This window comes from Passer montanus, unplaced genomic scaffold (genome assembly GCF_014805655.1).
Source record: "Passer montanus isolate IOZ18808 unplaced genomic scaffold, ASM1480565v1 scaffold104, whole genome shotgun sequence".
Classification (NCBI taxonomy): Eukaryota; Metazoa; Chordata; class Aves; order Passeriformes; family Passeridae; genus Passer; species Passer montanus.
In genome coordinates this window covers 542738-564522 of record NW_024356948.1, presented here as the reverse complement: position 1 = coordinate 564522, position 21785 = coordinate 542738, and the positions used below count along the sequence as shown (strand labels likewise).

The following is a 21785-nucleotide window of genomic DNA, read 5'->3' as shown; positions in this document are numbered from 1 at the left end:
GGCAGATCCCCTGTCAGTACTCCCAAGGGTCTTGCTTCTGGTTAGCCTTGAAGGAGCTGTGCTAAGCCTGTCTGCACCCAGCACTGGTATCTCCTGCTGGAATTCCCCTGCAGCCAGATGGCTCTGGGAGGATGATCCAAAGGTCCACGTGCCCGCTGACCCAACCGGCTTCCTGTGTGCAGGGAGCAGGTGTTGACCTCCAAAATTCCTGCCGCACACAAATCCTGCTGCCTTACCAGGCCTGGGGAGTGAAGCTGCATTAATATAGCCTCTGAATGGGCTCAGGGTCATCCTTTGGTGGCACACTGCAGGAGAACTGCTGCTGGGATTCACACTATGCCTAGCTGGAAGATGCCAGCACTACAGAAGTGATTTTGCAAGCACTGGCAGAGATGGATGAGGGAGGTTAAAGGATCCATACCTGCCCCTATACCTGTATTTACAAATACACATACAGCCTAAATCTGTAATTACCAATTACCATTCCTTAATGTGCACTTACATTTTTTCAGCATCCTCAAGACTTGAGATAGCTCTCTCCTCCAATACACTTCCTCTAGAAAGTCATTTTATACCATTCCTGTACACAAACTAATGGTAACAATCATAGCAATAAAAAATCTAAGTAAATGTTACTAATTGATCCTAATCACCAGCTGGCAAAGGAATATTTTACCCTGGGGAACTGATAGATTGATCTAGTTTGTTAAGAAATCAAATACTGAATTTAACGTTCCAGCCAAAAAGCCACAAAAACTCTAAGAAAAAAATAATTATTTCAATCTTAGCCAGTTCGAAAACTCAGAAGATTCATCATCATAGGGAAATTTGTGAGCTACAAGGAAAAATACCATATAGTATAGAAATACCAAAGTCTTACCTAGGTGTTGACAAATTATTATCCTCCTCCCAACACTTTGCAAACATGGACTTTGAGTTCAACTCTAATCAGAATTAAAATCAAGTGACTTACTGTACTCAAAATTAGGCATGTGTATACGTGTTGTAGCAGTGTAAGGACAGGGGAGATTTTTGAGTTATCAGAAGACTGCAGAAAGCCCTTAGAATGTTCAGTGAGTTCAACCACAACACTGAGAAAGCATTCTGTCTTTAAGGTTGTATAAACATGGCCATCTGTTCTTCTGTCCATTTATTTCAGTTTGCCTATTTGCCAGTCAATCATTTCTCTGTTTATTCATCCACTTCTATGTATGTCTGTCCTTTTTTTCTGCTTTATTTAGATCCTTTTAGCCAATTTCAATGATCCATTACTGTGGGTACAGAGAAAATATGTTCTTTCTAGGTGAATCTTAATGGCTTGAGCTTTTGTTACTACCCCATCTATCCCCATAATTAAAGAATACCTCAGTTAGGTATTTCATCCATGGATATATAAAAGCCAATGGCCTTAATCTGATTCTCTCTGAGTTTCAGAGAGACTTGCTCAGGCAGCAATTCCCAGTAAGTCCCTGCACAAACACCAACAGGCTGACACACAGAAAGGTGACAGTCACCCTGCCCCTCTTTGCTGCAGGCAGAGGGACTCCCTTCTGCCAGTAGAGCTGACATCCAAACACTCTGAGCTGTGTAAAGTTTGGATTTATCTCAGGGTAACTTCAGCAATATATTTGTCTTTCTCATTGCTCAGTTTCCCCATAATGTGGTGACACCTTAAGTTATACCAGAGGTGGAAAGGGAACAGTGCCAGGTCAAGCACCCACCTCTCATTATGCTTTTGTCTGTCCCTGAAATGCTGAAAGCAAGTCCACATAGCTTACATCACGCATTTGCTCCATCTAATTGTGTTCCTTCTCATGAGCATTTATGCACTCTCCAAACTTTCCTCCTTGCCACAGGCTTTATTCAGTCCTGGAGCTTAGCAGCATGAAAAATAAAAGGATTAGACATTTATATGGGTAATGAGAACATCCACAGCCATATTAGACTGGATAAAAATGTAGATAGGACACAAAACTTCATGTTTTATGATATAAGCCAGCCACTAATTGCTTGGGGTTAGAAAGAAAATTTCATCACAGGGCAGCTTGTTCCATCATTATGGGATTTTTCTCACTCTCCTCTATTGCATCTCTTACTGCCCTGTGGTTCTGCATGGCTCTGTCCCTAAATGCAAGGGTAAAAATAAAATATTACAGCTGAGCAGGCAATTGCACTAACACTATAGAGAAGGGAAGATCATGACAGTCCCAGCATCTTCCAAACAGCTTTCTTTTATGGTGTATCTCTCATTCTGAAAGTGGCTAAGACTGCTGCTGTATTATGTACATAATCATAGTCTTGCTATGATTATGACTTGCCATATATTGCTTAAATCTTGAATATTGCTTTCAGATACTCCTTCATACTCCACAAAAAAAACCTCAAATGTGGGTTCACATCATTATAGCCTGTAGCAGAATATTCTTTGTTGCCTGAAAATAGCAAAACAGGACAGTGTATGTCTCTAGAGGCATGACATCCATATCACTCAGACCCTAATAAATTCCATTAATTGTGCAGTTTGTCTACATGTTCACCTTTCTGACCAACCTTATTATTTTTGATTCTGCATCCAAAGGACTCCAGAATTCCATAGTCTTTATAAAAACAAGAACATATTACATTATTGTATTTAGTCTATAATTCCACTCTTTTTGCTTTTGTCTTCCCTATGCTCTTTTTTCAAGATTCCCTTTGACTGGAGAAGGGATGTACATGGTGTCACTTCAGTCAGATTACCAAACCATCCACGCCTTTGTGGCAAATGGATGAATACTTTGAACATCCCTACTTGCCAGGGCTTTGATCACAGCCCCTGTCCCTGCAGGAATTAGCTTTCTCTGTTAATCTGGTCAGGCTATGGATTCATGCCATGGCACTAAAAAAACATTCCTAGCAGTCACAACCTTTGCAAGCCAGGGTCTCACCTTCTCCAAGTGCATAATGCCTCAGTGCACTTTTTGCCACAGAGTGAATAACAAGGCAATAAGTATTCCCCCTTCCACTAGTCTAAGCCCCTTTGGAGATTTGACCTTTTTGTGTATTAATTCCTGCCCTTTAATCTTTCAGTTTGCAGAGCTATTGAACGTGGCAATGTGTCACAATATATAGTGGGGACAAAGAGCATAATCTGTTGTGCCATGATCTTGTGAGTCACTTTGCAGCAGCACAAGAGCGTTTGCCATTTCCACATTAGTCACAGTAGCAGGGATTGCACTCTTCTGCCAAAGCTTCTTAGCCACACAGAGCCTCTCTTGTAACCATGTGTGATGTACAGTAACAGTAGACACCATCTGCACTGGCTTCTGCTGTGTTCACATCATCAGAATTCTGCTCTCTGCTAACAGGTCCTGCCCTGCTGAATTACATTGTGAGGGACTAGACAAAATTCTCACTCCAAAGATAAAGCCTCTTTGGTAAGAGAAAGGGGACATAAAGATGAGAAAATCAGGAGACCAAAGGGTAACAAATGAGAGAGAAGGGACTGGCTGTCCAAGAATCAGTGAAATTAGAAATTGGAAAAACTGGAAGAAGGAACAAAGCAGAGCTCCCAGAAAATTGAAGACTGCTCCATAATCTCCTGTCCGGTGATGTGCCCAGAAAGAAGTGGAAATAGTGGAAATACACCACATAGCATCTCACACCCCTTTACTGCTCCTGGGCTAAAGGATGTCCAACTTGACCAAAGCCAGGGATGGCCCAGCAGTTTGGCAGGTTTGTGGAGCCTTAGATGGGGAATACTTTAATGAGTGCTGAGTTCTTCAGCTTCCTCACAAGGGGAAGCAGAGGGGCAGACACTGATCTCTTCTCTGGTGACCAGTAGCAGAACCTGAGGGAATGGTCTGAAATTGTGTCAGAGGAGAGTAAATTTGGATATCAGCAAAAGGTTCTTCACCCAGAGGATGGCTGGGCACTGGAACAGGCTCCCTAAGATTATCATCCTAGCACCAAGCCTGACAAGTTTAAGAACATTTGGACAATGCTCTCAGGCACATGATTTGACTCTTGGGGATGTCCTGTACAGGCTTTTGATGATCCTTATAGATCCCTTCCTAATCAGGATATTCCATGATTCTGATTAAGTGCATTTGGTCTGGAATTAGGTTGCTGAGGAAAAATAAGCTAAGTCCCCTCAGTTCTTTGTAATCTATTAAAAGTGTGTCAGCTCATTTATTATTTTCAGGCACACAGTGGTTCTGTTTCTGACTGCTCACTACATCCAGGTCTGGCTCTATCATTCCACCCTGAAGACCCAGCACAAGTTTCTCCACCCTTCAGCACACAGTACATCTGGGCTAGCAAGACAGCAATCTCCACTTCATACCCTGTTCAGAGTCCAGCCCTCTCTGGTGAGGAATAGCTGTCTGTAAAAAGTGGGCAGCCAAGATTTTATGCCCATGTTTTTCCAAGTCACCACTGAGACAGTAAGGTGTGCCTCACAGGGGAATTTTTGTTCTGTAGCAACTCATGACTTTGTAACAAACCAAGACCATCAATTCATTTTTCTTGGTTCAACAAAGAGGTATCAGGAACCAATTTCACCCACTGCCAGCAGAGACAGCATTCAGACTCCATCTGTATTTATTATCATTACCCAAGTTAATTTTGCAGTTTGTCATTTAACAGTGCTGCTGATGGACAGGCTGCTGCTCCAGACCAGTGAGTCCAGTGCCAGTCCTGACCACAGCAGGCACCAACCAGTGGCACTGGGCAAGACCAGGGCTTCCCTAGTGCAGGGAGAGGAAAAGACTGGCTTCCCACACCTCAGTGTCCACCCTGATATTTCAGGCCTGAAAGGTGTTAGACAAGAAGAGTTTAGAGAGGAGGCGAATCAGGAGAAGAGATAAAGAGTGACCTGCCTCCATCTGTAGAAGGTCCAGAATGAAAACCAAACCCTACAGCATTTGGTCTAGACATACAATATGGCCTAGAAATGTGCCTGGCTCAGCTACCCTGAGGCTAAGTTCCTCACTGCGGGAAATCTCTGGCTCTGTATTGTTTCTCCACCCTAAATCTCCAGGTGAGAGCTTTCCTGTTCATATTTTGTATCAGCAGTTCCTAAACTGCAACAGTGAGCACCTGAGACATCATTATGACTAGGAAGCATTTATTTGACCCATTTGTAACAATCTGCCATGTGCCATAAACCACGCTTTACTGGTAAAATAAACAAGTGAAGGAATGCACTCATTAAAAATATAATAACAAGTTGCCATCTTCAATTGTAGTCTAAACCACTTTAATGATGCCATGTACTTCCAATGACCGTGCTGCAGCTGTAATGAATGGGGTTGTTTAAGGCAGTTGTGTGAGCCTTTCCAGAGCAAAAGTGTTTTCTCCTTTGATCTGGAAGAAGGTGCAAACACAAATCAGACTCCGTGCTGATGTCTTCAGTAGCATCTATGTGAGTTAAGACCTTGAGCCTAATTTTTAAAGATGACTTAAACTAAGCTCTCCCAAAATATAAACGTTAGAGTGCCTTAAGAGCTTTTAAACCTGACCCTGACTTCTGTGATTATAGTCTTTGGCAAAGAGAGGGAAGTCTGGTCCTGGCTTTCCTGTAGAGTGTTTGTCACCGTGACTAGCTATGTCCACCTGTCTGCCTTTTTGAATCACCTGTGTCTTTCCTGCTTTGTTATCTGGAAGCTCTTCATTGCCAGACATGTGTCCCATCATGTTTTCACTCAGCATCTGTCTCAAAAGGAATCTGATTAAGGCTGGGGCTTGGAGGTGGCACTGTTAAGAAAATAATAAAGATAATCCTAGTTTCCATGACTGAACTATATTAATTTTATAGATCCATGTGTCATTCCAAACGAGCACATACAATAGCTGGGGATGCCACCAAAAGGACTTTTTCCTACTAACAGGGTGAAACAGAGGGTACAAAACCCCTGGATTTCTTTGCTCTTTTGATGTGTAGGGGAAGAGACAGAGGGACAGCACGTCTTTAACTGAGTAGTGTCCACCCTTAAATGGCAAAACGAGACTATAAAACACAGGATCGGCCTCTGTTTTCTGCCAGATCAGCACATTCTTTCTGTTATTGCAGTTATTGTTGTGTCTGAATACCTAATTAATTACAACAGTAAGCGCTGGCTTCTTTAATCACAGCATCAGCTGTCCTAATCAATCTTAATAATATGGAATCTGTACTATGGCACCCATGAATTTTAATCTACATAAATTTCTTAAGACCTCTCGCAAGCTTGTTGTACGAAATGATATAATTATGGATATAGATTAGGGCTGTAGAGAGTGATTTAAATTGGATTTAAGGAGAAGGTGAATAGAGCCCTCCCACTCAGTTATTTATTTATTTTAATCCTGGCCTTCACATAGATTTTTTTTTTCCTATCATTATGTTATTACCCCCCCACACTGACTGCACAGCACTGCCTCTCTTTGATTGCCCTCCTCCCCTATCCACCTTCCCAAAGGAGATCATGGCCAAGCTGCAGCTCCTGAGATGTGTAGAACACCCCCCCGGGACAGTGAGAGGAATGAATAGGTGGGGCAGAGCACAAAGCTGAGGACCCAGATCACAACATGCTGTTCCAGACCTATCTAGGAAGCGTCTGTGCAAAATAGAGTGGAATAGATGGAACTGAGCATGTCAGTCATGGAATGCACAGATAATCAGAAGCAAGGAGTGGAGAGAATATCACACAGAAGTAAGTTCACTCCTTCCACCAAAGTGAAATCACAGAGCATCTTAGGAGCCAAAAATGTGCCAAGCTCTGCTTTTGTCTTTCAGAAGCACTGGACTCTTCTGGTTTTAGAGAGCAGACCACTTTGGATTTCTCTTACCAGAGCTGGGACTAGGAGGCTGTCCCATAGTCCACTGATGGAATTTGGAGGTCTCTTTTGCTGGCTAAGGCTGTAACTATCATCCTTTTCCTTGGCAGCCCACTCACTTCTGTGCAGATCCTCCTGATTTACACCCCTGACTACCACAGAAGACTCCAGCCCTCTGTCCCCTGCAACCAATTTCACTTGGGGCAGCTTGTCTTGGACAGACACTGGAGTCAGGCTACTGCCACCTCAGGAAGGATTCTTTATAGACTATAACTTCAACCAATTTTATTTATTTTTAACAGCGTGCTTCATTCTGGTACCTCCATCCATTCATTCTCTGACAAAAGCTAAATGTCAGGCCCAACACTAACTGAAAGCCCCTTTAAAAAGTTGGATTTCAATATAGAGATATATCAGGAGTAAGAAAGTTTCCTGGTGTTAATTTTAAAGCACTTGTATTTCATGCTGACTTGGGAAATCATCCTCAGTTTTTGGCATCAGGGAGAGGATTTGGAAAGTGACATTAACGGATCTACTTTCTTTGAAGGACTTGGGAGTTATTTCTTGACTTCTGCCTAATGAATAAGTGCTGCCTTCGTTAAATTTATATTTATGGCCATATAGTAGGTCATTGGCTTGTTTTATGTCTCCAGGTTTATGGAAGGTTATCTGCCATGGTCACCTTGTGGCATCTTGGCCAGGACTGTCTTGCAAAAAGACAATTGTATCTGAGCAAGATTTTTCCCGTGGAGATATGGAAATTATCAAATTAATATAGAGGAGATGTCGAGGGATAAGGCTCTTGCCCTGAGCTGCCAAATGAAGTTACTATTAGCATCTGTTTTCACGGTACACCTTTAGTTTGCCCTGGCAAGGCCAGATCCTGGAAAGCAGCAAGGCCACAGGGACTTCAGTGGGGCTGATGTGATTGATAGTTCTCCTCTGGCCTCTCAGGAGCCTCTCTGCTTTTTTTTTCCTCTCCACCAGCTGATCCCCAGCATTTACATTGCAACACCTTTAATCTCGGAAATGTCTGTGTGTTGGACACGACACCTCCATGGGTCTGGCCACAAGGAAATCTGTTTCAGATGTTCTCCCTAGGCACATTTGCACAGAGTCAGCACATCCAAGGTCTTTGGATGATGATTCAACTTAGAGACATACTGCTGCTGGTCCAAAAGCTGCTGTAAGGTGCTCTGTGATGTCCATGTCTCTCATCCATATCTCTTATCAGCCGTTGTACACCTACTTACCTTGTGTGCCACTGCGGGCTGGCACCTGGCACAGGAAGCACACAGAGGAGCTGAGGTGTTTTCCCAGCCCTGTACGTTTGTGTTCAACTAATATTTTCAGTATCAAAGAAGACTGGTAAGCTGGATGGGGAGAAAGGGTGACTGAGGCAGGTTAACTCTCCCACTAATGATCTATGTGAAGGCCACCCCATGAAGTTATGTGTAGCTTATGGAGGAGCAAAGCAACCCTACCTGATGGTCTCCTTGTGCTGAGATACAGAAAATACTCATAACTCCTGATCACTTTGAATTTTAGCAAGAGGTGGGCTACAGCCACACCTAACCCATGTGGTAGGTCAACTCTGAATTGTGGGCTCCTCACATAACCAAGCCCTTGATGAACTCCTCATAGGTCATTAACATGTAAGAGGGCTGTCACTTTGCAGAACGCAGCATGGCCACAACTTCCTCAAATGTCTAATCTGTGTCTTGAGATTCCTGGATCAATACCAGCTGTTGGCTTCATCCATGATACAGCTGGGAGCAGAGGCAGCTATGCCCTTAGCTAGGTCTGATTCATCTGGCAGGGTGGCAGCAGCATGAAGATGTGCTCATGGCTGCCCAAGATGCCTTGGCTTCCTGCAAGGGTGTCCAGCCAGCCCTGGAACCTGTGTCCCTGCCTCTTCATAGGCTGTGTTGCCCAGCATGGACATGTCCACCATGCTAAAGTCAAGTCTTCATTTGCTGAGTAAACACAGTCTCCAAGCTAAGGAAGGCATGTCCTGCAGTGAGAGAAGTCATCACTTTTAAGAGGTATCAAGTTAAATTCCTGCTGGTTGTGACTCACCACAACTTTGGCTTTTCCCAAATGGCCAAGGCAGGGTATGAATCTACAAGTAAAACAGAGCCACAAGCCAAAATCTACAAGTAAAACAGAGCTGCTGTCCCCCCCCAGAGGTGTTTTCAGCTCTCCTTTCAAGAGCATCCAGGGATGGTTGGGTCAGTTAGGGCCCCGTGTGTTAGAACAGATACTTAGAATATTTTTTTCCCATTTGGAAGGGATTCCCAGGTTGGAGAAAAGCTAACTGTAACCTTCCCACTGGCTTGCATGTGCTGTGAACCAAGACAAAACCCCATGCATGACCTGGGTCACAAGGCAGCCTCAAGAGAAACACTCAGTTAGATATTACCCTTGGTGGCAAGTCATAAATACTTGGGAAAATAATGAACTCTGAAAGCTTTAGTGTGGAAGGCAGAAAGGCTTCATTTCATGGCCTGTTATCCCAAACACTTTAAATAAATTATTTACCCAGCTCTAATATTTAACCTTAAAAGTGGGGGATTCTCAGCATGTGTTTCCTAAGCAGAATACCTTAGTTCTGATGGTCAAAGTATGGTTCTAAAAGCAGGTGAGATATCCACAGGTGGGATAAGCAGAGCAACTCTGCAGTGAGCCAGATGGTCGTGTCCAGGAGATAGACTCAGCTATAGCTGGGAGGTCAGGAAGCTCCCACATGCTCCCAGATAAGGCAAGGAATAAAGGGAAAAAACACAGGACAGGTCCTGCTTAGTGAGTCCTCTTGTATCAGTGAATTGCTAATTATCAGCAGGTCAGGGGGCAGAACAATCATATCCAAATCAGCCTCATCTGGGAGGCAGGAAATACTGTAAATGCGTTTCCTGAGCAGCAGAGACAATTTCTTCTTCTGTGCTATGAAGTTGCCTTTGGGGCAGAGATGGCAGATCCTTTCCTTAACTGCAGTCTGTAAAACCATAGTTAAAAAAAGATTTGCCTCTCTCAGAGAGGTTCCCTCACCTCTCTCAGGAGATATCTTCTACCTGACAGGACTTGAAGGGTCTAAGTTATTATAATCCATTCTCCTAAATGGGTGAGGGAACTGATGTATCACTGAACTTTTCATAGCTGTTCAGTTTTCTTGTGGAGCAATATGACCAATATTCTGTTTTATGAGGAAAACAGTTTTAAGCAGAGGTTAAAAAGAATGAACTTTAGTTCATTTCTTCTTCAAGAAGAAAGTAGTAAGTAAAAAAAAAAATAAAATAAATTGTATTTCCCAAACATTACCTCCATTATTTTTCTGGAACAGCTACTCTTTAAAATTGAAGTGTAGAATCTCTAGTCTGCCTGCCACTGACCTCCCACAGGTTTTAACATATTCTCCACACACTGTTTTGTAAAAAATGAAAATCTTTACAGTGAGACAGTGCTTTCCCATTTCACATACACATATGTTGAGGGACTTGCCAAAAGTCAGCCAGGAAACCATTCCAAGCTAAGACTGCAATCCCACTTATTTCTTCCTATGACTACCCCAACCTCAAAGTCTACATGATCCAGTCATATCCATAATGAACAGGAGCTTCCAAGCCTTAGCCAGCTAATTGGGTTTGCCACCTCAAATTTGGTCGTTTCACCATTCCTCCTTGTATTTTGGGAGAAAAGTGTAAGACCTTGCAAGTTTCCATCATGACCAATGGTGATCTTTAAAGTTAAGTTTCAAGCTGGTATTTCTATTTGTAAGAAAACACTTTATCCGTGTTCCTTGGGTATGTAATACTCACGTATGACAACCTCCCCCACACTTTGCCATACAGTCAGTGTCTTTCCTTGGATAGGTGTATGGCACCAGATTTCCTTCCAAGAGGCCCCCACCTTTGCATCCTCCAAGCCTTGCCTCCAGCCACACCTCTGTGCGGGTAAGAAGGAAAAAAGGTGGGATGGATGTGGGAAAGTGGCAGTTCCCTAAGGGATCATCCTACAAGGAATAAGTTGGAGGGACTGCATAAATGTAGAACTGTGCAGTCCCAATAAATACAAATTAAACTCATTAGAAGAAGTGAAATATTAGGGCCAAGGTGACATTTGGACTGGAGGTTTAGCCAAGCTTTGCTTTAAATTTTTTATTGATGCAGATAAAGAGCTTATCCAACACGTTTCTCTCTCTTTTTTCTCCCTATCAACCAAAGGAGAAAAAGAAAAAAAAATTCTTAACTAGCTTTGGTTGTATTTGAGCAAGACTTCAAAGTTTCACAAAAATAAACAGTTTTAGTGGGGAGGAATGCACACTTGTAAAGAGAGAAAATACACTTTGAAGCCAGCAAGAGACTGCATGCCTTATGCAGAGATTCACAGCATCCTCCCTGGAGCAGACAAGTGGTGTCCCCCTCCCCTCCATGCAGCTTCTTCTCTCTCACTGGGGGCTGCCTGGCAGCAACACAGTCCTTCGAAGGGATGTGGGGATGACAGGAGCCATTGCTTTGTTCTCTTCTCCTTCCTCCTGCTATGCCCCTGTTGTTTTCTGCTCTGATTGAAAGTTTCATGTGACTGTAGCTGTCACTGAGATCTGAGTTTGCACAGCACCTAGCACAGTGTTAGTCCTGGCTTAAGATGAGGGTTCTTTGGGGTTGATTAGTGCCAAAAATCTGCATGATCAGTGCAGATCCATAATTTAACTTGGGAAATGAGGAGAGAGGTTTATTTTTCCTCTGCTCCAAGGTCTCACAGGGCGATGGCTGGGCGACAGAGCCCTCTTAGCCATCCTGGGGGGTTCTCTGCATTCCTGTCCATAGGGCAAGTGAGCTGCTCCTCTTCAAACCTCAGCCCCTGGGTCTGTCTGTTTCATAACACATATTGATGATAAAAGATAAGGGGAGAGTGCCTATCATGTTTTAACCCCTTAATTCCTTGTCTCTCTTGTGTCTCCACAGCACAGAGTCCCACTGCAGCAGACCCCTTGCAGCAAGCCTACGCTGGAGTGCAGCAGTACGCAGGTCGTTAGTATTAACACTTTCTCCCAATAAACCTTTCTCTTCTCTAAAGCCATCACCCCCTGAACACACCTCAGGGGGCTGAGGGAAGGGAGGTTTTTACTGACACAGGGACAGGCTGGGGGCCACAGACTCCCTGATTCAACTTGCACAAACATCGAGACATCCAGGGTGTTCTCTCCCAGAGGAGGTAATCTCCATGGAGAAGCTCCCACTGACCTGCACCCCAGTGAAGCTTCATCAGTAGAACTGAGTCTTTTTAGGGTTTTTTTAGGGTGTGTCTACTGGCCATGCCCCACTTAGTCCGTCTGAACCTTACTTAAGAGCTACCCAGACCTCCTCCTGCTTCCCAGCAGGTTTCACCACAGCTCCCCACGGTTCAGCCTCCACTCGAGCTGCCCTGTGTGCTGAGCAGCTCCTTTGCAGTTGATGGACTGACACCAGCCAAAGTGACCTGGTGCAGACCATGACCCTGCCGTGTTCAGCCTCCCCTCACGAGTGTCCATGGCCAGCGTTGCGAGGAAGCTGCCACCCCAAAGTCATTATTTCCTGTGGTAACTGGAGCAATCATGGGTTCCTGCTGAGGAATGGCTATTATCTCGTGTCAGCGCTGTATCTGGAAACTTAATTTAATTCTCCATGTAGGGCTTCATTTGCCGGTGTTTTAGTTATTGTCATTTATTGCTTGTGAGGTTTGATAGATGGGAAGCAACTCAACCCTTTGAGCTGTTAATTAACCCCTCTGCACACACATGGCCCCTATCCTCTTCTCTCTGGTCTTGCAAGCGACCCATACTCTGTATTTTTAGCAGCAAGGCACATCATCTACCATCTGTGGTAGTGAATGGCTCCCCTTGTTTGCTTGGTGGGGGAGCTGAGATGGGGAAAATTGTTTAATTGCTGCTCACTGTTTCCACTGTGTTTGTGTGAGAGAGAGGAAGTCTCTACGGGCATGAAAGAAAATGTATATCTGAGAGTGTATGTGCAACTGTGCCTATACAGCCTGTGGGCACATGAAGGGGAAAACACACATGTGAACTGTTTTTATGAGCATGGGAGTTAATCAGGGTGCCAGAGGTGAGGTGGGGGAAAGGTGGGCACGTGCTTTCTGCGTGGCTGTCAGCATGGGCACCTCTGAGCTCACAAGTGAACGTGTTCCTGTCACCTTGTGGAATGGTTGGACAGCTCTGATGGGATTGGTCTCAGCAGAGCCCCCCATTTACAATGCATGGCTCCCAAGGTGTCACTGCTGGTGGAGCTGGAGGGAGGGAGGGAGGAAGGATGGCTCAGGTGCTCTGGCACTCCTGGAGCACAACCATGGCTCTTTTGCCACACCTCAGGCTGCACGAGATGGCCCTTCACAGAGCCAAAACACAGGGGCAGAGCCACGTCTGGCTTGTGTGGTGGTTTGGAGTGAAAGCTCCTTGCTTCCCAGCACTGAAATCTGTCCTTTCTTTTCTCCCTTTCTCTCCCCTTTAGCTGCTTATCCTGCTGCTTATGGCCAGATTAGCCAAGCGTTCCCACAGCCACCTCCCATGATCCCACAGCAACAGAGAGAAGGTAAGTGAAAGTGATGTCTTCTTTTGTGACCCCAGCGAGCCATCTCCATCTCATTGGTTCCCCTCCTCGTGCACCTAGAGCATCCATTAAACACCCAATTGCTTTGAATGCCTGGTCCACTGAGTTTTTCTCCATTTCCATATGTGGCATGGTGTCACTGTCACCAACAGTACTGTGGTGGACTGTCCATGTGGGGAACTGCTGATGAGATCTCTTCAGTCCCCTGGGAGGAAAGCATGCTGGTGTGCATGGGACATGGAAAGACCAGCTAGCAACATAGTCATTAACGTCCAGTGAGGGCCTCTGTTAGAGACAAGCAACAAGAATGCAGATAAAAATGCAATTGTATTGGAATAAAGAGCTTTATGGGAAGCAAAGCATTAGTGGCCCTTCGTTAAAAGGCAGTAACGTCATTTCAGACACCTGCTGTTTGGAGAACAAGGACTTGCTATTTAGAGCAGCTGATCTAGTCCTTTCAGCCTTTCAGCCTCCACCGATAATCTGGAAACATCAGTCAGACCTTGCAGAGCACAATCCCTATATCAGGATGAGAAAAAACTTGTAGCTAAAGTTCCTATTTCTTTGCAATGACTATGAGAGTTGCCTGGGTAATCTACTCCACAGGACTGGATGGCTCCACGGAAGACATGAAGAGTAAGGAGAGGTGAATCTACCATTTTTGCATGTACATGCCTTGGGAGAAAACCGTGCCGTGTAATATTTCTTTTACAGTCAGTGGGGAGCAGTGGAGTCCCCAGGGGCAACTTGAGTGGTTCCATTCCAGTTGTCCTCCAAGGACAACTGCTCCCTTTTGTCAAGGAGGAGTGTGCTTGCCTGAGTGAGACATTAAAGTCAGGTGCTCCAGTTTAGCAACTCTCATTTTAAATAGTTACATTTTAAATTTTATCCTCTATTAGATCACTAATTCAGACATATTCTATATTATATGTGTTATTATATGTATGTAATTACAGTTAATATTTTAATACAGTCTAACAGTCAAAATGAAATTAATCTAGATTACACCATCAGACTAAAACATTCTGATGATCTAAAACTACTTTGGGGGAGAAATCTCATTTTGTAAGAAAATTAGAAATGTCGTCATTTCCATCTAATTTGGAATTAATTTTTTCCTATGTCAGAATTTCCTGGGGAACACAACTTCCAGCTCCTGATTAGCTCTAGTACATGTCCCTGCTGTGAGAACAGATGCACAGACCTATCGTATCATTACAGAGATGTTTCCCCCATGCTGAAGGACTTTGCTTTTTATTACTTACTGGGGCTAGATTAAGCACAGGACAAAATGGCGAGCAGATCATTGCTCAGCAAAGTGCTGTGCCAGGAACCACCAGAAGCAGGAGCAAGCTGTGGTGCATGCTTTGAAGACCCTCTGCCTGTAGACCCCTGTGTTCACAAGGCACGGTGTGTCTCTGTGGGTTAGGAGTGAGTGTCACCCAGTGGACAAGCTCTCTCATAACTCTGCTCCTTGCTAAAAGCAGCTGGCATTGAGAATGAGGATGGCTGGGGGACAGCCATGTGAGATGAATGTCCAGTGCAGGCTGCCATTCCCAGTGTTCCTCATTTTCCTGCAGTGCTGAGTGGCTCTGTCTTTCTCTGTTTCTTGCTAGAGGAATATTCTGTAAAGCACAATACTCCCCCTTAGCAGAGGGTCAAGACCTTTAAGCATCTCTAACCTTTAGCAGGAAAACACAGCGAGAGGGAACTCAATAATAACAATAATGCTCAGTGCTGAGGAGAGTATTTTAGGTTTGCAAGGATGTGCACAAACATTGATTTGTTAGTGAACCAGCCCTACAACCACAATAACACCAGTGATCACATTATTAATGACAATCTCAGCTCTCCACTCCTGGATCCCAGTTGGATAACAAGCCCGGGGACGTTTTGCTGCTGCAACATTCCTGTAGAGATGAGTCATTATTGCCACATGAGCACTGAGGCTACTGGCAGCTGACAGGGTGTATAGGGTGGAACTGATCCAAAACTACCAAAGCTCAAGGTAAAATCTTGATTCAGACCATGTCAACCACACAAAACTTGGAGGTAATTTTAAGTCTGTATTACTCATCTTGATGTAGTTTCTGAAACTAAGAAGTGCAACCCCTTGGTACAAGTTTGCAACTCTTTATCAGTGCTGTGTTCAAACATTCTGGGCAAGCAGAAGAGGCAAAGAAATTCCATCCTCTGAGTGTTTGCTGTAGAGGCGAGGTGTGCAGCTAATAAAATGCTGCAGCCTGCTGGGATGCAATGATGGGTAGCTGATGTCAGAAGAGGTATATGCTGAAGGTGGGCAGGCAGGGAGAGGCAGGGTCTGCAGCTGTCCCTGTGCTAAAAAACTGACAATGAGCTCAAGTGTGAGGAGCATGGGCAGAGAAATGGCTTGTCAAAAACTCAGCCCAGGTCCAGCCCAGCCAAATACACTATGTGGTTCTGCACCCTCAGTCGCAGGTTTTTCCATTATCCAGGGCAGTTTGTCTGTAATCTACAGAACATCCATATACTGTACAGTCCTTAAAGCTTTCCTTGCTTTTTTGTCCGAATCAAGGCTAACAGTTCTTCTTGTGTATAAATGAACAGAAATGTATATGTATCATAAAATGTATACATGTCATAAAACCAAGAGGCATGGCAGACATCAGCGTTGAAATGAAGCTTCATTTTTTCTGACAATGTGTCATGGGGGTTAGATTTCAAGCTACACTACAGACCTTTTCAAAACAAAAGTAAAGCCTGTCGTAAATAATTTTATTATTGTATTCAGCCCTGAATTGCCAAGTATAGTCGTCTCCAATAACCCATTAACTCTGTTCAAAACAAGAACTTTTTCCCCAAAAAGAGATTTGTAGCCTTTGTTAAGATTTTTTCCATACCAGCTGTGTTTTTTCTGTTGTTCCAGTATCCTGATCAAGCCCCTCAGAACTCATTGCATTCATGCACTGAGAACTGACTAAGATCTCTAAAGAATTCTGAGATAAACAAATGGAGCTCTGAGCAGAGTTCCATCCTCCCTGGCCTTGAACACTATCAGGAATGGGGCATCCACAAATTCTCTGGGAAACCTATTCCAAAACCTCACCACCTTCACAGTAAAGAATTTGTTCCTTATGATCTTGTCTTTGGTTTCATAAAAATATACCTAAGTAGACAACAAGACAGACATACACACACACACACAGCCTTCTATGGAGTGCCCAAGTGAATCAGGCAAAAACATACCCCAAAAAAGCTAGGAGGGCTGAAGAAGACAGATCTTGTTTTGTGAGTTCTTTACCGAGGGCTCTGGCTGTGACAGGTGACTTACAGGCAGATTTAACAAAAAATCACTTGTTAAATTCTAAAGGCAGTAATTTCATATGAGAGGGTAACAAAACAAATCAACCCATTTTTTGTTTGGGTTTTTTGGGTTTTTTTTCTCAGAAGCAAGTGAAGTTTTCAGTATTGGAAGTTAGGAAAAGCCCCTCTGTAGCTGGAAACAAAGTGAGTTCAGCCTTGAATGTCTGGGTCAGTAAGGGAAGCTGCAGCACAGGTTTCCCAGGCACATTTTAGAGCCAAGCTGATCTACAAGAATGGTGCCTGCTCTTTCACACACTCCCTGGTCTATTCCTTTTGGTCTCTGAGTCACGTGAGGAAAAGTTGATTTCAAGGTGAACTAAGGGTTGTTCTCTCCTTGAGCCCAGGCTAAGGGTGGTGTAGCTAAAGTTGTGTGCCTCCTGGCCTGCCTTATGCCTTGGTAGGTGTTTCTCAGCACACACAGGCAGACTCCCTACTCATGCACAACACATCCAAGACCGCAGGAAATGCAGCTGGTATTTTTGAAAGAATTGGCCAGTTTTACAGTGCAAACTGCTGGCTCTGGTGATGTCAGTGGGAATTTTGCCACCGACTGCAGCAAAGCCAAGATTTTACCCATTTTATTATAATGTGGATCTCAAATCCCACAGCAGAAGTGCTCTGGGGCACGTTCAGATGAAGGAATGAATTTTTTCCCTGTTATTCTGGACTGTGGTCTGCTCCTGGGCAGAATTTTCTCAATTTTAACAGACACCTAAGGGGGTTAGTGTTTGTTTAACACTTTCAGACTGTTTCATATCTAGCTTATTATGCCAATAACTCTGTATTGTGTGGAAATGGATGGCAGCAAGGATTGGAAAAATTATAGTTGCCCAGTGAGAAGACTAAAGAAGAGGCAGACGGGAGGTGGGGGGAAGCTGGAAAAGCTTGGCATGAAATAGGGGAGCCTGATTATGGGCCACTGAGGTTCAAAAGTAATTTGGCTAAGCAGATGACCGGGTGCCTAATTAGTTAATTATCCCACTATACCACTATCCCCCCCATTTGGAAGAAACCCTGTTACCATCCTCATGACCTTTAGGAAATGCACAAGATGCAAAGGATCAGCTGTTCCTTCATGACAGTCCTTTTAGCAAATTAGTGGGGAAAATTGTGCTTAGCAAATATTCATTAGGGCTTCATTTTCCATTAATCCAAAAGGAAATGTGGAGAGCCTGTGACTTCAATCATGCTGAGGCCCAGGAATTTTAATGAGCTTTAAATGGGCATCTGCCAGAATCCTGACTTCGCCGTACTTCTCTTGCCAGCCGGGGGGATGAGTAATGGGTAATAAAAGGTGGGAGCATCTAGACGAACTCCTCTCCCTAACAGGAAAGGCAAAGTTGTAATTTGCTGTGTTATGACACTGTAATTATGCCCTGATGAAGAAAACGAGAGTATTAAAAAACCTTTTCCTTCCCCACACTGTGCCCCAGATGTAAAAAGGGGAAAGTTGACTGAGTCAGGTCAGAGGGTTGTAGGCACATGGGCAAGGGGGAAGGAGGAAACCCTCCTTCTCTCTGACCTCTAATCCTTTTGGCAAAGGGCACACAATGTATCCCCTTCACTTCTATCCCTCTGAGTCAAACAGAGCTGGAGTTACCTGTCGAGGTCAGTGCAGAGCTGGGCAGCAGCTGGAAGTACCTTTAGAAATAAAATTATGAAAAAAACAATCCCTGTCTCATCAAAGTATACAGTTTTCTGCTATTGAACACTGCAAATGTTTTAAATGTTTAATTTTCTTTAACAAAACCACTTGGACACACATTTTTGACTGTTGCTCAAGGACAGCATGCATAAAAATAAAAGTCAGGTAGAAAATTTACATTCGACAAGAGGCAGGTTTGCCCTCTTCTGCCCCAAAATACAATTTCAAGAGAATATTTTTTGAGGGTCTCTACTTTAACTTCATATTCCAGCTAAAGACACCTCTCTGGATGTCTTCCAGAACACCCCCTAAAATTGGTAAGATATGTGTTGCAGGATTGAGGCAAAAAGTCCAATCCCTCTTGTCTAGTAATTTGGATTTAAATGCACTTAAAATCTCTCCTGCAGAATGCTCTAGAATGAAGGACATGGCCTAACTGTCCAGATCAGGGGGAGTCTTCAGGCTGATTTGAGTGGGGGGGATGAATGTAAAATTCTACAGAACTAGATGAGCCTGTAGGTTTGAGCATATCTTTCTGCTTATTATCATCATTTGTGTGATGTTATTGTCATCACACAGATTCAAGAAAGGTAATGAAACTTCTGCATGCTTCAGACACTGGAAAGAGGCAAGGGATAGTGTGGGTCATCCAAAACTCTGCAGATTAAATGAGGTTATTAAATGAGGAACAATAAAGTCTATGAACCATATTCTTTCATTCTCTGTGTTCTTATTCCTCCATTCTGTTCTTTCCATGGCCACATGTGCTGGCGCATTCCTCTCTCTCTAGATTTTATCCTGGTGTCCTGGGAAAGCTGTTGAAGTTACCATAGCATCTAGGTGACTTTTTGAGTTCCTGGTCTTCTACTTTGCCCATTCCTGTGAGAGTCTACAGGCTGCTTCCTAGCGTGACCACTCACCAGGCAGAGAGAGAAGATGCCAAAGTAAATCTCCACCATGTGCTTTCTTGTATCCTATTTCTCTTCATTCATGGGTCTTCTTTTTCTCTTGATAGGACCAGAGGGCTGTAACCTGTTTATCTACCATCTGCCCCAGGAGTTTGGGGATGCTGAGCTGATGCAGATGTTCCTGCCTTTCGGTAATGTCATCTCCTCGAAAGTGTTTGTGGATCGGGCGACAAACCAAAGTAAATGCTTTGGTGGGTAAAGATAACAAAACAATTAGATTCATCCAGGAAAGGGCTTTCTCTGAATACTTTACCTTTCAAACTGCTTTCTTTCTGCTTAAGCTTTATGATTTCTCTCAACTTACTCCTGTCAATACTTTCCCCCTTCCTTCTTTCTCTCCTGATTGTCTCATGCTCAGAGTTGTGTGTGCTGCTTAGAGGTCTAGGTTTGGCTTCTCACCAGCAGCAAGGTGCTGCAGACACTGGTGGGGTCAGAAAATACGCCACTTGTATAGGTGGGGAGGGTGCAGAATAGACTAAAGCAACTGGAGCAAAATGGAGGGGGCTGGACATAGGTGAAATTATGAGATTAGCAGAGGCATCATGTTGCAGAAGGGGAATTTCTGTACCTAAGGCAAAGGACAAATAGGCCCTGGGGCTGAAGGGAAGACAGAGCTGTAGGGTCAGCTTTCCTGCAGCTGTGAAGCATTAGACTGCAAGGGGGTAAGGGCTGAGCATCTGCTGAGAGCCTGTTCTTCTGTGGGATGGTGGCTGCTTGGTAGATCACATTCAGACATGTTCTGACCTACTGGACCTGAGGCAGCACCCCAGCAGATAGAGATGGGCCAAGGTAACCCTGTGCTTCAGCTGACAGGCCGTGCTAAGAAGCTGGGTTTGAAAGCTGCACCTGGCTGACACAGCTCTGGCCTCACTGCTGGCTCCATCCCACCAGCTGGAGCAGAGAAGGAGCACAGCCTGGAGCTGCCTGTGAGCCCAGGCAGGGACACCCTGAGCTGCACCCCCAGTGGGAGGGCTCAGCCAGCCAACAGCCATGGAGTGATGTATGTTTGGGCTCTCACTGGGATACCACCTTTTGCAAGGCTGGGGTTCCTAAGGGTCCCTTTTGGCAGTGTGGCAGCATGGGGACCCTGCCACATTTGATCCTATCACACCTGGTGGACAGGGGATCTCTCACAGCCATGTGCCCACCACTGGGATCTGTAATTTTTGATTCTCTGCCATCCTGCACCTCTTGCAGACCCTCCCTGGGAAGTGCAACAGAACAAACTATTGCTTTTCTTTTCCTGTTACTTGCAGCTAATCTGGATTCTGTCTCTCAGGCAAACTTCCAGAGTTAAGACTCATTGGAGTTTTCATTTGATTTAAAAATCACTCTCAATCTCCACACTGTGCTTTCTTTCCATGCTGCCTTCCCCTTTCCCCTCCTGAACAGCTCACCTCCCAAATCTCTTACCTCATCCCTTACTACCCACGGTGCATGTCAGAGAGTACTTCCAGAGTTTTGTGCCCTTTATCTATGCACATTTTCTCCTGCCCATCCACAGAGGGTCTGAACAGGCTATTTTCAGTTTTGTTTGAAGGAACCCTGACCCCTGATGAGAGGGACACAGCCCTCCCAGTCACCAGGAGTCACTGGGTTGCTCTCCAGCACTAGAGGAATGAAGGACAAAGAGTCTGGCATGCAGAGGAAGTTGGCAAATTCAAATTAAAACTCAAAACTACGAATTAGCCCCAGTGAATCCAGAGCCCATCTGCTTTTTATATACAAATTTGACAAATATATGTGTACACATAAATCTCAAACAAGTTGAGCAGACCAGCACAGTTCTGGGTGACACTGAAACTGATGCTCCAAGGAGATCCACAGAATGGAAATGAACCTTTGACAGTGAAATTGTCATCTATGTTTAGAGGAATTCTGGGCCTGGTTCTCCACATAAATGGCAGTCTTCTGGGCAGCTGTGAGCCTTATCCCCACTGAGTTCAAAGGCTGATGGCTGCAAGGCCCCAGAGGACACAACACGCACCCCGTTTGTGGGCAGGGATTTGGGGCCACTTCCACGGTGCTGTGAGATCAAGGCTGGGAGTTAAGCAGGACCTGAGGGGGCTTAGCAGAAACTTTTCTTGAGTTTTACTTGGAGAAACTAAACATCAGCTTGTTGGGTGAAGTGAACTGCAAAACTAACTGTGGGATATTGAAGGCTGAAGTAGGGAGGTGTTCCTTTGGAAGTGTTGACTCAAGCACACAGACATGCAAAAGAAGGAATTAAAGATTGCTGGTGTGTCTTGGTCACCTTATATCTGCTTGTGAGATACAAACACCCAGGTCCAGTTAGCTTGGGATCCCAGGTGTCAAGTCCCAGTTTTCTCTGGATTTCTCCTAGTTTTCCATAGAGCTGAGTGACTGCTGTGACTGCTGGTCTCAGACAAATATGTTGACTATGCTTCCACACCCACCACCTCCAGAAGGATA

The 21785-nt window shown here is 44.4% G+C and overlaps 1 protein-coding gene across 16 annotated transcripts in view; it reads left to right on the top strand.

Moving 5' to 3' along the window:
* The window catches only part of CELF4 (CUGBP Elav-like family member 4), a 715523-nt gene that overhangs the window by 630197 nt on the left and 63541 nt on the right, over positions 1–21785 (top strand). For 6 of the 16 annotated variants that reach the window (XM_039718741.1, XM_039718732.1, XM_039718723.1 and 3 more), the window contains exons 9-12: positions 10668–10748; positions 11760–11825; positions 13299–13379; positions 19400–19543. In XM_039718741.1, coding sequence (XP_039574675.1) covers positions 10668–10748; positions 11760–11825; positions 13299–13379; positions 19400–19543 — 372 coding nt within the window. The remainder of the gene's footprint in view (positions 1–10667; positions 10749–11759; positions 11826–13298; positions 13380–19399; positions 19544–21785) is intronic. The other 10 variants (XM_039718828.1, XM_039718835.1, XM_039718792.1 and 7 more) reach the window with 6 other exon arrangements.